Raw genomic sequence first — 17,486 nt, 5'->3', positions numbered from 1 at the left:
CCTCCCAAAGTGCTGGGATTACAGGCATGAGCCACCATGCCCGGCCAAGATTTTTTTTTCAAAGAAGTAAACAAAATAAGTAAGTCAAGATAATGACGAGTGCTATAAAGAAAAACAGCAGAGTAAGAGGTTGCAGAAAGACTGTAGACAGGCTGGCTCCATCTCAGATCACTCATAGCCAGGGAAAGGTTTTCTGAAGGGATTTTTGAGCAGAGAGAAAATACAAACAACTCAGAAGAAAATACTACAAGCAGAAGGAACAGCAAATGTCAATATGGTGAGGCAGAAGCATGGCATAGTGGGTTTAAGGAACTATGGGGAGGTCAGTATAGCTGGAAGGAGTGAGTAGGAAGGTACTGAGGAATTAGGTCGGATAGGTTCTGAAGAGCCAGCCCATGAGGGCCTAGAAGGTAATGAGAGAGACTTTGGCTGTGACTATGAGCAAGGCAAGAAGAAAGAAATTATGCGATAAAACAAAAAACACAAAATAAGAATACCTGAACTCAGGGTGACAGGTATCCTTGACAAAAGCAAGAAAAATACATAAACTGAAAAGGTGTTGCCTTATAATATCCTCTACAGAATAAGGTCTGGTCTTCTGTCCGTAAGCCTTAGGGTGTTACTAGAGAGCCAACAAGACTTAGGTTGGTATATTATATATACTATATATAATCACTTCAGCTCAGTCCCAACAGATCAGCACTGACCTGAGATTTTTAAGGTTTATTATAGTCAAAGTGACAATTCCACAAAGCCCTCATGTCCTGAAAAGTTATTTATTTTTGTAGATTCAGGGACTTAACTTCCTTTTCCAGTTTGCTATCAGGAGATGTAGTTAAATTTCATAGCCACATTATCATCCCTTTATTCAAATAGCCTAGCTTGTATTCAGTTAAAGTATATACCAAGGGCTAGGTGTGGTAGCTAACACCTGTAATCTCAACACTTTGGGAGACTGAGGCAGGCAGATCACTTGAGGTCAGGAGTTCGAGACCAGCCTGGCCAATGTAGCAAAACCCCGTTTCTACTAAAAATACAAAAATTAGCTGGGTGTGGTGGTACACACTTGGAGTCCAAGCTACTCAGGAAGCTGAAACAGGAGAATCGCTTGAACCCAGGAGGTGGGGGTTGCAGTGAGCCAAGATCGTGTCACTGCACTCCAGCCTGGGCAAGAGAATGAGACTCCATCCTAAAAAAAAAAAAGTATATGCCAAGAAAAATTATTCTCTAGATCTACTTTTAGATCTAGTAGGAACATGATTCTGTATGATTCTATTTGCATAAAATTCTAGAAAATGCAAACAAGTCTATATAAAGAAAGCAAATCTTATATAGTATGTATGGAGTATGGAGACAGGAAGGGATTAAAAAGGGTGCTAAGGAAACTTTCGGGGGTGATAGGTTCATTTTCTGTGTGTAGTGATGATTTCATAGGTGTATACATAAATAAACATTTATCAAATTGTGATCTTTAAATATGCGTTTATTGTATACGAATTATATCTCAAGCAGGGGGCAGGGAGGAAAAACTATAGGACCAAAAAAAGAAGAATTAGACTAGACTCTCATTCTTGGTAAGATAGCAGACCAGATGGCCGGGCACGGTGGCTCAAGCCTGTAGTCCCAGCACTTTGGGAGGCCGAGACGGGCAGATCACGAGGTCAGGAGATCGAGACCATCCTGGCTAACACGATGAAACCCCGTCTCTACTAAAAAATACAAAAAACTAGCCAGGCGAGGTGGTGGGCGTCTGTAGTCCCAGCTACTCCGGAGGCTGAGGCAGAAGAATGGCATAAACCTGGGAGGCGGAGCTTGCAGTGAGCTGAGATCCGGCCACTCCAGCCTGGGCGACAGAGCCAGACTCCGTCTCAAAAAAAAAAAAAAAAAAAAAAAGAGAGAGCAGACCAGGTACCTGATTACTCTTCTAATGAAAGCAACTGGTTTTATTTTGACATCCCTAAAATGCATCAAAGATCTGACAAGATAATAAAGAATAATTAAGCCAAAAAACAGACAATTGAAAGCATGGGATAAACTGAGCACTGAAGTTTTATTTTCTCTGGGGGCATACAAAACTTTGTAAGTTTGAGCCTTGATGTCAAGGCCTTGAGGGTCCAAAATAGTGGTAAAGTAGAAATAAATTCTCCAGCCCTATTCCCAAAGAACTGCAAGGAAAAGTACCTTTCACAAAACTTGGCACATAATGTACATCACACAGGGAATGTTCTCTTATTTATTTATTCATTCATTTATTTATTTGACAGGATCTTGCTCTGACACCCAGACTGGAGTGCAGTGGCACAATCATGGCTGACTGCAGCCTCAACCTCCTAGGCTCAAGCAATCTTCCCACCTCAGCCTCCCAAGTAGCTGGAACTACAGGTGCACACCACTACACACAGCTAATTTTTGCAAGTTTTTTAGACAAGGTTTCACATGTTGACCAGGGTGGTCTCAAACTCCTGGGCTCAAGAGATCCTCCTGCCCCAGCCTCCAAAAGTGCTGCGATGGAAATGTTCTATTACATGAAAAGAAGAGGAAGCACGGAGCTACAAGTACCGATTGAGAAATATATCTATGTTAATTATTAAGAAATAGCTCTAGTGTACATACCTCCATATAAGAGTCTTTTTTTTTTAATGGCTAGTATCATCACTTACCAAAGTATCTTGACCTTGATGGAGCTTATGTTGAAAAATAAAGTTTACATTCTTATTGTTATTTATACATATATATATATATATTTGTGTGTGTGTGTGTATTTTTTTTTTTAATTTTAGGTTCCAGGATACATGTGCAGGACATGCAGATTACATAGGTATACGTGTGCCAGAGTGGTTTGCTGTACCTATCAACTCATCATCTAGGTTTTAAGCCCCACATGCATTAGGTATTTGTCCTAATGCTCTCCCTCCCCTTGCTCCCCATCCCCTGGCAGGCCCTGGTGTGTGTTGTTCCCCTCCCTGTGTCTATGTGTTCTCATTGTTCAACTCCCATTTATGAGTGAGAACATGCAGTGTTGGGTTTTCTGTTCCTGTGTTAGTCTGCTGAGGATGATGGCTTCCAGCTTCATCCATGGCCCTGCAAAGGATATGAGCTCATTCTTTTTTATTGCTGCATAGAATTCCATGGTGTATGTGTGCCACATTTTCTTTATCCAGTCTATCACTGATGGGCATTTGGGTTGGTTCCATGTCTCTGCTATTGTAAATAGTGCTGCAATAAACATACGTGTGCATGTGTCTTTATAGTAGAATGATGTATATTCTTTTGGGTGTATACCCCAAATGGGATGGCTGGGCCAAATGGTATTTCTGGTTCTAGATCCCTGAGGAATCATCCTCCACAATGGTTGAACCAATCTACAGTCCCACCAACAGTCCAAAAGTGTTCTTATTTCTCCACAGCCTCGCCAGCGTTTTTGTTTCTTGACTTTTTAATAATCGCCATTCTGACTGGTATGAGATGGTATCTCATTGTGGTTTTGATTTGCATTTCTCTAACGAACAGTGATGATGAGCTTTTTTCCATATGTTTGTTGGCTGCATAAATGTATTATTTTGAGAAGTGTCTGTTCATATCCTTTGCCCACTTTTCGATGGGTTGTTTGAGTTTTCTTGTAAATTTGTTTAAGTTCCTTGTAGATTCTGGATATTAGACCTTTGTCAGATGGGTAGATTGCAAAAATTGTCTCCCATTCTGTAGGTTGCCTGTTCACTCTAATGCTAGTTTATTTTGTCATGCAGAAGTTCTTTAGTTTAATTAGATCCCATTTGTCAATTTTGGCTTTTGTTGCCATTGCTTTTGGTGTTTTTGTCATGAAGTCTTTGCCCATGCCTATGTCCTAAATGGTACTGTCTAGGTCTTCTTCTAGGGTTTTTATGGTTTTGGGCTTTACATTTAAGTCTTTAACCATCTTGAGTTAATTTTTGTATAAGGTGTAAGGAATGAGTTCAGTTTCAGTTCTCTGCACATGGCTGGCCAGTTTTTCCAGCACCATTTATCAAATAGGGAACCTTTTCCCCATAGCTTGTTTTTGTCAGGTTTGTTGAAAATCAGATGGTTGTAGATGTGTGGGTTATTTCTGAGGTCTCTGTTCTGTTCCATCGGGCTATATGTCTGTTTTGTACCAGTACCATGCTGTTTTGGTTACTGCAGCCTTGCAGTCAAGTAGTGTGATGCTTCCAGCTTTGTTCTTTTTGCTTAGGATTGTCTTGGCTATACAGGCTCTCTTTGGTTCCATATGAAATTTAAAGTAGTTTTTTCTAATTCTGTGAAGAATGTCAATGGTAGTTTGATGGGAATAGCATTGAATCTATAAATTACTTTGGGCAGTATGGCCATTTTCATGATACTGATTCTTCCTATCCATGAGGATACAATGTTTTTCCATTTGTTTGTGTTCTCTCTTATTTCCTTGAGCAATGGTTTGTAGTTCTCCTTGAAGAGGTCCTTCCTGTCCCTTGTTAGCTGTATTCTTAAGTATTGTATTCTCTTTGCAGCAATTGTCAATGGCAGTTCATTCATGATTTGGCTCTCTGCTTGTCTATTGTTGATGTATAGGAATGCTTGTGATTTTTGTACACTGATTTTGTATTCTGAAACTTTGCTAAAATTGCTTATCAGCTTAAGGAGTTTTTGGGCTGAGACGAGGGGGGGTTTCTAAATATAGAATCATGTCAACTGCAAACAGAGACAATTTCACTTCTTCTCTTCCTATTTAAATACCCTTTATTTCTTTCTCTTGCCTGATTGCCCTGGCCAGAACTTCCAATACTATGTTGCTCCATGTACTGTTCCTAATAGCGTGTAACTATTGAGTGAAAAAAGTGAGTTTCTACCTGTTGCATAAAATGACACAAAATCTACATTTGTATTTGCTCATACGTACAAAATTCACTCTGTAAATATAAGAGATTATATTTGTATTTTATAATATTTATATTACATTACATATAATTATAATATTTATTGGGGAACTAAACAGATGGGGTACAAAACTAGGAAAAAGACTTCTCCCCATATACCTTTCTTCACTTTCTAGTGTTGTAGGTTTGTGAATATGTTGTCCCTTTGAAATACAAAATTACCTGAGAATAAATTCAACCAAAGAAAGATGTACAAAGGCATTCTGTATAGAATAAAAGAATTGTAATAAAATTTGTTAATATATTAATGTATGTAAATACTTTTTGTGCATTGGAGGACTATATAAATATCATAAAGATATCAATACTTTCCCAATCAATACACAGATTCAGTACAATTCCAAATGTGATTTGGAAGACTCAAAATCATAAATATATCAGTTCTCCTCAAATTTATCTGCATAATCAGTGTAGTTTTTAAAAATAGACGATTTGCAGAATTGGACAAGTTGATTCTAAAATTTATTCTGATATGCGAAGGGCCAGGAATAGTCAAGACACTCACAAAAAGAACAAAGAGGACAGATTTGCTGTACCAGCTATCAGTACTAATTATGAAGTTAAATAAATCAAAATACTGATGTTTTATAACAATCGTGGTAACTGCCTTAAAATTATGATTGTTCAGAAAGTCAGTTTAATTTAGATACTAAGGATATTGATGTTATGTAACATTTGAGCAAGTGCTAGAACCAAAACTCAAGAAATACAATGACAGTCATGTACAGTGGCTCACACCTGTAATCCCAGCACTTTGGGAGGCCAAGGTGAGTGAATCACTTGAGCCCAGGAATTCGAGACCAGCCTAGGCAACATGGCAAAATCCCATCTTCACAAAATATACAAAAAAATTAGCCAGGCATGGAGGTGCACAGCTGTAGTCCCAGCTACCCAGGAGGCTGAGGTGGGAGGATGATCTGAGCCCAGGAGGTCGAGGCTGCCGTGAGCCATGATCAAGCTACCGTACTCCAGCCTGGGCAACAGAGTGAGACCCTATCTCAAAACAAAGAAAGAAAGAAATACAATGACAGAAGTTCCTTAATTACTTATAACTTACCAGTATTTAAAACTCTCAGAGTATGACACTAAATGACTAATCCATAACTTATCACTATCTATTCCATAATATTCTTTTTTAAAAAACCACATTAATGGAATATTAAATTTTGCCTTGTTGAATTCAGTAGCACTTCCATATTGTAACTTTAGATATAAGAAGTCAAATTCTGCCTTCACAAATGTCCATAGTCATGTTTAAAGCTGTATTTGCACAAAGCTGTGTTTTATTTAAACTGAAATGGAGCTTTCTATGGAAAGAACCAATGGTCTCCTCTTGCCTAAAGGAGTCAACGATGGCAGCAACCTTGGGAGTACCTGAGGGACTTTCAGTTCATTGGTTTTAAAATATGGCCTTCAAATCGCATACATTTCAAAGGAAAAGAGGCACTGGAAGGAAGGGAGGAGGGAGACAGGGTAAGATAGATAGAAGGAGACCGAGAAACACTGAGAAATTCTCTCCCCAAGAGGTAAAATTTATCCGAAGTTCCTTAGGCATGCTCTAAGGGGTGAAGTCAAAAAACTTTTATAGGATATTAATACTTGTCAGCCAGAGTATGTCAGAACATGTCAAGCAGCAATAGAGTTAATCAGACAGTCTCACCTGGGTGGCTACAAGATAGATCAGCTCCCCAAGGGTTGGTAAAAGGCACTGTTTTAATTTACTGTTCCTGAAGTTTTCCCTAATTAATTCAGTTAAGAGAACAATTGCCTGCAAAGAGAAAAAGAGTAAATTATTTCAAGTGTATCTCTCAGTTCTTAAACCTATATGTAAAAAGCAAGATACTCTGTAAAAGTCACCATTTCTAAGAACTATTTTCCAAATTATTTTCAAAATATGGGCCTTATATTCCTGAAAATGCAGTAACTCTCCCAGATGAAGCTCAGAAATATATCCAGTAAAATAAACACATATAGCCCTTTTCAGTTTATCATTTTTTTATTTTATTTTACCCAGGCTGGAGTGCAGTGGCATAATCTTGGTTAACTACAACCTCTGCCTCCCAGGTTCAAGAGATTCTTGTGCCTCAACCTCCCGAGTAGCTGGGATTACAAGTGCATGCCACCAAGTCCAGCTAATTTTTGTATTCTTAGTAAAGACAGGTTTTGCCATGTTGGCCAGGCTGATCTCAAACTCCTGGCCTCAAGTGATCCACCTCCACCTCCCAAAGTGCTGGGATTACAGGAGTGAGCCAGGGCACCTGACTCACTTTTCAGTTTATGAAGCACTTCCACTGTATCACTAATCCTGAGAGGCAATTAATTGTTGCCCTATCTTTAAAGAGTAAACAAAGGCTGAGAGAGGTTCCGGCAACTGGCCCCAAGCCATCCAGTTCATTTGGACAGCCAGGATCTGAAAACGAATTTTACCATGCCAGGTCCCTGGTATGCTCCAGCACACCACAGTTTAAAAAGTTCTTATATTGCATTAAACTTTTACATGATTTCTTAAAAAATCAGAGCCTGGGAATGTTATACTAAAGCTGTAATATAATGTACGCTGAAACTCGGCAGCATGTTTTATCAGATCTAGTTAATTTCCTAGGAGTCATGCTAAGAAAATCACATACACTCATTGCCAAAGTTCATACACCAGAACACAGATTAATCAAATCATAGTGCAACCATGATAAGGATAGAACAGTTTCAGAATGACACATACAGAATGGCTCCACTCTGAGAAGGAAAAAAAATGCATATAAAATAGTGTGGAAGCACTATTCTTAATGTGACTCAAAGTGTGGTGCACAGACAAGACTATTTCTTACCACTGACAAAGACATTAGTTTAAAAACTGAAAGTGAGTGCTTAAAAACTTCAAAGCAATTTGACAATTCCACAACATCCAAGCATGCAATCACTGGTCTCATTTTGCAAATAAAAGTATGAAAAAGTTGGAGATGCAGGTGGGAGAGCGGCACAGTAGTCATGCACTGTAGGAGCACTTGTTAATGTGGAATTTAACAGACTTACTGAGGTATAACTTATACAAAATAAATGCATATATTTAAAGTGTACAATTAGACACATTTGGCATATGTATACACCTGTGAAATCATCACTACAATCAAGGTAACAAAAGCCCTCCAGTGTTTCCTCCATGTCCTTATGTAATCCCTCTTTCCTACTTACTTCTTTCCCCTCCTCCCCAGAAAGCCATCAATTTACTTTGTCATTAGCATGTATTTTCTAAATTTTATGTAGCTCATATACTATATTAGATCATACACTATATATTCTTTTTTGTCTGGCTTCTTTCAGCATAATGCATTTGAGATTCATCCCTGTTGCTGCACGTATCAATAATTCTTTTTTTTTTTTTTTTTTTTTTTTTTTGAGATAGAGTCTCACTCTGTCACCCAGGCTGGAGTGCAGTGGCACGATCTCAGCTCACTGCAATCATCTCTGCCTCCTAGGCTCAAGAGATTCTCCTGTCTCAGCCTGAGTAGCTGGGATTACAGGTGCAGACGACCACGTACAGCTGATTTTTGTATTTTTAGGAGATACTGGGTTTCACCATGTTGGCACAGGTAGTTTCGAACCCCTGACTTCAAGTGATCCACCTGCCTCAGCCTCCCAAAGTGCTGGGATTACAGGTATGAGCCACTGTGCCCAGCCAGTTCATTCCTTTTTATTGCTGAATGGTATTCCATTGTATGGATGTACCAAATGTGTAACTCTCACCACTCACTGCCTTACACATAATGAATCATCTACATGAAGTGGGTGAGGAAATAAACGGAACCATGTGGCTTCACATCAGTCCTTGCAGCAGGTCACTTCTATATACAGGCTTCCTTTTCCTTTGACCTTTGCTGATCATCTACTATGTTGAATCATCTGAAATTGCCAGTGTTTAGCAATTTTTTACCTACAAAAACAGCAAATTGTCACAAGCACAGTACTGTAAAAGAGAAAGAAAATGATGAAAGAAGAAACCTTGAAATATCAGAAAGGAAGCAAGAACACAGTAGGCCAAAATATAGGTAAATACAATAGGCATTCCTACTGCTATTAAGTTTTCTAAATTATCTTTGGTCATTGAGCAAAAATTGTAAAAATGTCTGATTTGGTTCTAAAGACATTTAGAGAATACATTCAAGAGAATTATATAAAAAAGAGAGGGGGTAAAGGGATGAAAAGAAGGGTAAGTTTTCTATACTTCACTTGAACTAGTAAAAACGGTGACACCAGTAGACTGTGTTATGTATGTAGGTATGTATATAATACACGCAGCAATCACTAAAAAGAATCCATACAAAGAGATATACTTGAAAGCACTATAGCAAAACTCCAAATGGAGTGGTAAAAAAAAAAAAAAATGTTCAGTAAACCACAGGAAGGTAATAAAAGAAAATGGAAATGAAAACACTGAGAACAAACAGAAAACAAAAATAAAATTACAGACTTAGGATCAAACACATCAATAATTACACTAAATGGAAGTCAATAAATCAAAAAATTCATACCAATCCTAAATGTGTATTGCTAAACAAAAGAGCTGCCAAATACGTGAAGCAAAAACTGATAGAACTGGAAAGATAAACAGACAAATCCACAATTACAGCTGTCAACTTCAACACCCCCTTCTCATGCACAGAAAGACAAATACTGCATCATCTTACTCATATGTGAAACCCAAAAAAGTGAAATTTATAGACGGGGAGAGTAGAACAGTGGTTACCTGAAGCTGGGGGTGGGGTGGGGAACAGGGAGATGTTGATCAAAGGGTACAAAGCTTCAGTTAGACAGGAGGAACAGGTTTTCAAGATCTACTGCACAGCACGGTGACCGTAGTTCATAATTACACGTATTTCACAATTGCTAAAAGAGTAGATTTTACGGCCAGGCACAGTGGCTCATGCCTGTAATCCTAGCACTTTGAGAGTCCAAGGTGGGCGGATCACAAGGTCAGGAGTTCAAGACCAGCCTGACCAACATGGTGAAACCCCATCTCTACTAAAAATACACAAATTAGCCAGGCGTGGTGGCACATGCCTGTAATCCCAGTTACTTAGGAAGCTGAGGCAAGAGAATCGCTTGAACTCGGGAGGCGGAGGTTGCAGTGAGCCAAGACTGTGCCACTGCTCTCCAGCCTGGGCGACAAAGCGAAACTCTGTCTCAAAAAAAAAAAAAAAAAAGAAAAGAAAAGTAGATTTCTCATGTTCTCACTTTAAAAAATATGAAATATGTGAAGTAACAGATATCATTCCACAGTCCACAGTATACACATACATCAAAACATCACATTGTATTCAATATATACAATTATTTGCTAATGACATTTTTTATTTCTAAATTTTATAAAATGATAAAACAACTATATAGAAAATGAGCAGACATCAGAAGAATAATAAAGGAATACTACAAACAGCTGTATATATATATATTTCACCACATAGAAAATATGGACCAACTCCTCAAAAAATACAAACTATCACAACTCACCCAATATGAAACAGATAATTATTTGCAAATGACATGATTGCCAACACAGAAAGACCCAAGGAGTCTAAAGAAAAAACCTCCCTAGAACTAGTAAGTGAATTCAGCAAGGTCACAGGATAGAAAGTTAACTTTCAAAAAACAACCGTACTTTCATATATTAGCAATAAACACATGGAAACTGAAATTTAAAACACCATTTACAATCCCCCCCAAAAAACAATACTCAGGTATAAATCTAGCAAAACAGGTACAGGATTTGTAAGCTGAAAGTACACAATGCTATTTAAAGAAATCAAAGAACACCTAAATAAATGGAATAATAGACTATGTTCATAGATAGGAAGACTCAACATAGTGGAAAATGTCAATTCTCCCCATATTAATGGATAGATCTAATCAAATGCCTATCAAAATCCTGAAACAATTCTTTATAGATATCAAAATTATTCTAACATTTATATGGAAAGGCAAAAGAATTAGAACAGCCAAAACAATTTTGAAAAAGGAAGAAAATGTGGGCCAGGCATAGTGACTCAGGCCTGTAATACCAACACATTGGGAGGCCAATACGGGAGGATGGCTTGAACTCAGGTATTTGAGACCAACCTGGGAAACAAAGTGAGACCTTGTCTCTACAAAAATAATTTAAAAAAAGAATTAGCCAGGCATGGTGGTGCATGCTTAGAGTCCTAGCTACTCAAGAGACTAAGGTGGGAGGACTGCTTGAGCCCTGAAGTTCAAGGTTGCAGTGAGCTATGATCAAGCCACTGCACTCCAGCCTGGGCAACCGAGTGAAACCCCCATCTAAAAAGGGAAAAAAGAAAAAAATGGCTGCAATTATTCTACCTGGTTTCAAGACTTATATAGCTACTACAGTAATGAAGACTGTTTGGCATTGATATAGTTTGGAATTGATACAGTTTGGATATTCATCCCCTCCAATTCTCGTGTAAATTTGATCCCCAGGGTTGGATGTGGGGCCTTGTGGGAGGTGTTTGTATGATAGGGAAGATCCCTCATGAACGACTTAATGCCATTCCTGTGGGATTGAGTTCTCACTCTTAGTTCTCAGGAGATCTGGCTGTTAAAAAGAATCTGGCACCTCCCTCCTCTCTCTTTCGTTCTCTCCCACCATGTGATGTCTACTCCCTTTCACCTTCTGCCATGAGAGGAAGCAGCCACCATGCTTCTATAGCCTGCACAATTGTGAGCCAAATAAATCTCTTTTCTTTATAAATTACCCTGCCTCAGGTATTCCTTTATAACAAAGCAAAACAGGCTAACACAGGCATTACTGGTGGGGTAGGCACATAGATCAATGGAACCAAACAGAATTCAGAAATAGCTCCACACAAGAATAGCCAAGTGATTTTTGACAAAGGTGCAAAGGCAGTCCAACAGAGAAAAGTCAACTTTTTCAATAAACAGTGCTGAAGCAACCAGGCATCCATAGGAAAGCAAAAAGTGAACCTTGACCTAAGTGCGGCACTTGACACAAAAAATTAACTCAAAATGGATCATAGTCTTAAATTTAAAACATAAAACTATAAAGCTTCCAGAAGAAAATACAGGATAATGTCTTCAGGTTCTAGTACTAGGTTAAAAAGTACACTTGACACCAAAAGCACAGAGACATTGTACCAAAGAGGATATGCAGCCACCAAATAAGCACATAAAAAGATGTTCAACATCGTTGGCAATTAGGGAAATATAAATTAAAACCAAAATAAGATATCACTACACATTCATCAGAATGGTAAAAATAAAAAATAGTGACAACCCCAAAAGCTGCCCAGGATGATGAGAAACAGAATCGCTTATACATTGCTGGTGAGAATGTAAAACAGTACAGTCACTCGGGAAACTCTGGCAGTTTTTCTTAAAAAAAAAAAAAAAAAAAAACAGCAACTAAATATGCAACTACCACAGGACCCAGCAACTGCACTCCTGAGCATTTATCCAAGAGAAAGGAAGGCTTTTGTCCACACAAACATCTGTACATGGATGTTTATAGTAGTTTTATTTATAATTGTCAAAACTGGAAATGACCCAGATATCTTTCAATGGGTAAGTGGTTAAACAAACTGTGATTCAACCATACCACAGAATACTTCACAGCAATAAAAATAACAAACAAGCAATAAAAATGAACAAACAACTGATACATCCAACAACCTAGAGGAATCTCCAGAAAATTATGCCAAATGAAAAAAGCCAACCGCCAACCACAAAAGGTTACAAACCATATGACTATTTATACAACATTCTCAAAATGACAAAAATATATAAATGGAAAACAGATTGGCTTCGAGGGTGGAGGGCAGCACATGCAGTAGGGTAAGAGGATAGGGTCATAAAAAGGGAATATGAGGGGTCCTTCCAGTGATGAAACTCTTATTTTCCTTAACTGTTTCAATATTCTGGTTGTAATATTGTACTACACTTTTTAAAGACATTACCATTGAGGAAAACTGGATGAAGTATACACAGGATCTATTATTTCTTACAGACAGAAATTATTATTATTCTGTATTATTTCTTATATAGTTTTGATATTTGTCCCCTACAAATCTCAAGTTGAAATTTGATCCCCAATGTTGGATCACAACTGGGCATGAATCCACAATTATCTCAAAATAAAAAGTTTAATTTAAAGAACTATCAACCTCATATTAAATTCAAAACCCAGATCTGGCTTTCTGCTTTACAAAGTTAGTGGCAGGGATTTACAGCATTTCTCCATTTTATAATCCACTGGTATTTTGTGTCAGCAAGCGTCACTGGAAATTTAAAACATTTTAATGCTACAGTCCCTTAAAGTGATAAAACTGTCTGGACTGCCTCCAGCATAATAGAAATTGCTTTGGAACTCAGTGTCTTGTAAATAGACACACATCATATAATCTATTCCAGTAATGCCACAGCAACCTCACATCTCACTTGCAAAAGTTAACTTTGGATAGCATTAAAAAGTACTCAACAGATAATGGTTCTCCTCAAGGTTATTTGTACAGATTTTTCATTTGTTGCATTAAAATTTAAATAAATAATAATAAAAAGTAAAATATAAGAATAAGGAACAAATATGATACAAAAATAACAAATACCAAGGGTAAAAAATGTATCTGTTGACCTAGGTACAATGGCAGTTGAAAATGCCAATACTAAATGAATAAGGTAAAATAGATTTAGTTCTTCAAACTCAGAAGTCCAAGGAATATGTGTATATTATTATTATGTATGTTTTCCTCTAGTCTTTAAAAATCCTCCTGGCCTTCTAACATTAAAATTACTGTTAAAAAGCCTAACATTGAGGCCAGGTGTGGTGGCTCACACCTGTAATCCCAACACTCTGGGAGGCCGAGGCAGGCAGATCGCCTGAGGTCAGGAGTTCAAAAGCAGCCTGGCCAACCTGGTGAGATCTTGTCTCCACCAAAAATACAAAAATTACCCAGGCATGGTGGCACACAACACCTGTAGTCCCAGCTACTCGGGAGGCTGAGACCAGAGGATCACTTGAACCTGTGAGGAAGACGTTGCAGCAAGCCAAGATCATGCCACTGCACTCTAGCCTGAGCAACAGAGCAAGACTCCATCTCAAAAAAAAAAAAAAAAAATTTACCATTGAAACTAAAAGATAAAAATAGGATATTCAAGTATCATGCTATTATTGTGTGAAATTTTTGAAAATCATACAAGAAGGAACATGAGTTTTTTGGTCTTATTTCTAATACCATTATGCTTTGAGGCATATCTAGACCATCACTGGTTCTATTAACCTAACGGAAACTATTCTTGGGCAGCCACAGGCATGATTGGTTGGCTGAATACTGCAAATAGTAATTTAAGATTGTGCTGCCATTTTCCAAACTACTTCTTTGAAATCAAAACCTATTTTATAACAAATATGATTGGGAGGAGCCAGGCCTTTTTGGCTTTGTCTGAAGTCATCTGACAGATATGAAAAGGTCAAATGTGCTTCAATCTCATATGCCCTGGACTGCATCTCTTAAGTCAAAGACAGGAAGATGATGAATTAGAAAGCTAATTTTAATAAATGTGGAAGTTCTGCAGTTATACAACTAATATTCTGACACTTGCAAAGACATATTTGCTTGCTTTTGACTCTCAAAATATAGTTGTTAAACTTCCATGTTAGTGGATATACATTTAACAGCTACAAAAAGAAACTGAATTAAGCTCCAGATTCAGAATATATCAGGCATTTCCTATTATGGTCAGTGTTTTACTAGGCCAAAGGGACATTTTAAAACCCTACTTAACTACTACCAATGGGAGATATAGTAGTAATTACACCAACAACACAATTTTTAAAATAATTCGGTATTCTTCCCTAACCTCTGAAATAAGAGGCATTCCACAATTCCGAATGAAGAGGGAATTCTATTTGATACCACTTTGCCCTTTGTTCTAAGTGGTTTCTTAGTACACTACTTTCAATGTCCCAAACATAGCTAGGGCACATAAAATAAGAACACTGTAAACCTCATAATCCCCACTCCTTTTTTAATCCATGTTCTATTTTATTTCTATTAAATCTTAGAATCCTTTGGATGCTGTATATTTTATTAAGCCTTGGCAAGAAAAATCACATCTGTCAGCTTGAAACTTCAAACTCTCGGTTTCACAAGTGTTGGTTAAAAAAGAAAATGGACATACTGAACAGATAAGGAAAGGCCGATAATGCCAGGGGAGACAGATAATGAAACTGAAGAGAATAAAATTCTGTTCTGTAATTAATAACTCTCAAAATGTCCTTGCAAGGTTGTCTATAAGATCTCTTTGGTGACATCTGGACCAAAATCAAAATTTTAACATTATTGCTAATTCTCTGCATGATAATTGGCTAAATGCATTCAAACTGGCATCTCTAATTGGCATCTAATTCCTAAAGCTAAATCAAGGAGAAGCAAGGACTGCTATCTTGTCACTTCCCTGTTGAGGCCTAAATGTAAACAAACAACGTATAACTGGTAGATTCCTTCTCTTAAAGATAATGAACTGTCAGGAAAAGCAAGAAAAATGCAGAAGTAGATTTCTCATACAGTCTTTCACAGTCATTTAAAAAGTTTGGAGATACTAGGTACACAAACTTTATATACTCCCTGGATTTTTTAAATTAGACATCAACAAATGTCAACTACAAAAGAAATCTGCCATTTTTTGGTCACCAGTCATCCAGTCCCTCTTCCTAACACCCCTCAACTTCCTTCTGAGGAAATAACTTTCCTGCACTGTGCCTGGTCTGTAGAAGAGCAAATCAGACATTCTGCCCTTCAAATACAAAACCTGAAAGGGTCCCTGGCTCTCTTCAGAAACACCTTTCGTCCTACAGTCTGGTACAGTCAAGGGCAGAACCACAGCCTAAGTTTCAGCCAGCAAGGCTCTTGCTCAGGAATCTGAACCTGGAATGGAGTGACACAGAGTGAAGGAACAGCTAAAGTTCACTTTTTCCTTCTAGCATTATCCCCAAACAGGACTCCAAGGGAGTCCAGGTCCGGAAACCCTCGGGAGCTGCCAGGTCTAGCTGCCAGGAATAGCTGACTATTCCAATCTTCTCTTGGAGCCTTTGACCTTGCTCATTTTCTTCTAATAAATACCCTTTATGCCTAAGTTAGGCAGAATCAACCTTAAAAAGTAATAGATAGTGCTGTCCAGTTTCCTGCCCTTCCTGGATACAAAAACATTTCCCAGCCCCCTTAGAGTCAGGTAGGGCCATGTGACTAGTTCTAGCCAATTAACTGAAAGTGGAAATGATGTATGTATTCCTATGTGCAATTTTCCATACTCTCTTCCTCTGTCTCTGGAAACTGTTAAGGCACTATGCTGGATAGAAGTGCCACATAAGATAAAAGCAGCCTGGAGTACTGAGGTGAGCTGCCCACAAGAGCCAGCTAGGCCTGCAGCAACCCTCTGAGATTTTGATGGTTTTTGTTACCATAACACAAGCTAGCCTATCCTGACTGATCATTCAATGCAAAAACATCACTCTAGCTAGAGGTAGTCATGAAGGAGTCCTACTACTTTAAAAGAATTGTTAATAAAACAGTAAACTATTGCATCCATATCTTAGGGTAGAGGAGCATTTGTATAGCAGCTAAGATCTGTACCAACATTTATGTCATGGATCTGACACCAGGGTTGCAAAGCACCAATCACCAGAAAAGCAGTACATGAACTGTAGACTGTATACAACATTCTGGAAAAGGCAACACCATGAAGACGGTAAAAAGGTCAATGACTGCCAGGGGTTAGGGGAAAGGAAAAATAAAAAATAGGCAGAGCACAGGGGATTTGTAGGATAGTGAAAATACTCTGTATTATACTATAATGGTAGATACATGTTTTCATACATTCTTCTCAACCCAAAGAAATGTATAACACCAAGAGCAAAGCACAATGTAAACTATAGACTTTGGGTGACAATAATGTGTCAATGTAGGTTTATCGACTAGAACAAATGCACCACTTTGGTGCAGGATATTAATAGGAGAGGCTGTACATGTGTGAGGGCAGGGGTATATGAGATGTCTTTGTGCCTTTCTCTCAATTTTGATGTAAACCTAAAAGTACTCTTTTAAAAAATTGTTTTCATTTTAAAATGTATACTGATCAATATGCCATGCAGACTAAGTCAAGAAATTGGGTATCAAATTGCAAAAAATCTGTAATAAATCTATAGTTCAAAAGCAGATTACTCAAATAAAATTACTTTTTCTATTTCTGGTGAATAGCAGAGAAAATCTTCTGAATATTACTCCCATTGAAAGAAACAAAATATGCTAGATAAAATATCTTTATAAAATGCATACCTAAATTTGCAAGAAATTAAGAAAACCTCAAAGACCAAAAATAGACAGAAGAGAAAAAAAATGACAGAAAAGGGGAAACAGAGAGAAAACAGGACAACAGAGAGATAGAGAACAACAGGGAACAAATAGAGGCAACAGAGAATCAGGATACTTTAACCCCAGGTGGGGGTGGGGGGAGACATGCTAAACTCTTGGTGACCTTGAAATGACCTTCTGAAAT

General features: G+C 37.9%; 1 protein-coding gene across 2 annotated transcripts in view; it reads right to left on the bottom strand.

The window, feature by feature from the left end:
* Positions 1 to 17,486, bottom strand: part of LOC108532351 (serine/threonine-protein kinase ULK4-like) — a 113,972-nt gene that overhangs the window by 30,282 nt on the left and 66,204 nt on the right. For both annotated transcript variants that reach the window (XM_017876391.1, XM_017876392.1), the window contains exon 10: positions 6,589 to 6,696. In XM_017876391.1, the coding sequence (XP_017731880.1) occupies positions 6,589 to 6,696 (108 nt within the window). The remainder of the gene's footprint in view (positions 1 to 6,588; positions 6,697 to 17,486) is intronic.

Source organism: Rhinopithecus bieti, unplaced genomic scaffold, assembly GCF_001698545.2.
Source record: "Rhinopithecus bieti isolate Rb0 unplaced genomic scaffold, ASM169854v2 scaffold_9581, whole genome shotgun sequence".
NCBI lineage: Eukaryota > Metazoa > Chordata > Mammalia > Primates > Cercopithecidae > Rhinopithecus > Rhinopithecus bieti.
The sequence above is the reverse complement of the archived record's forward strand: the minus strand, read 5'-3'. Positions and strand labels throughout refer to the sequence as shown.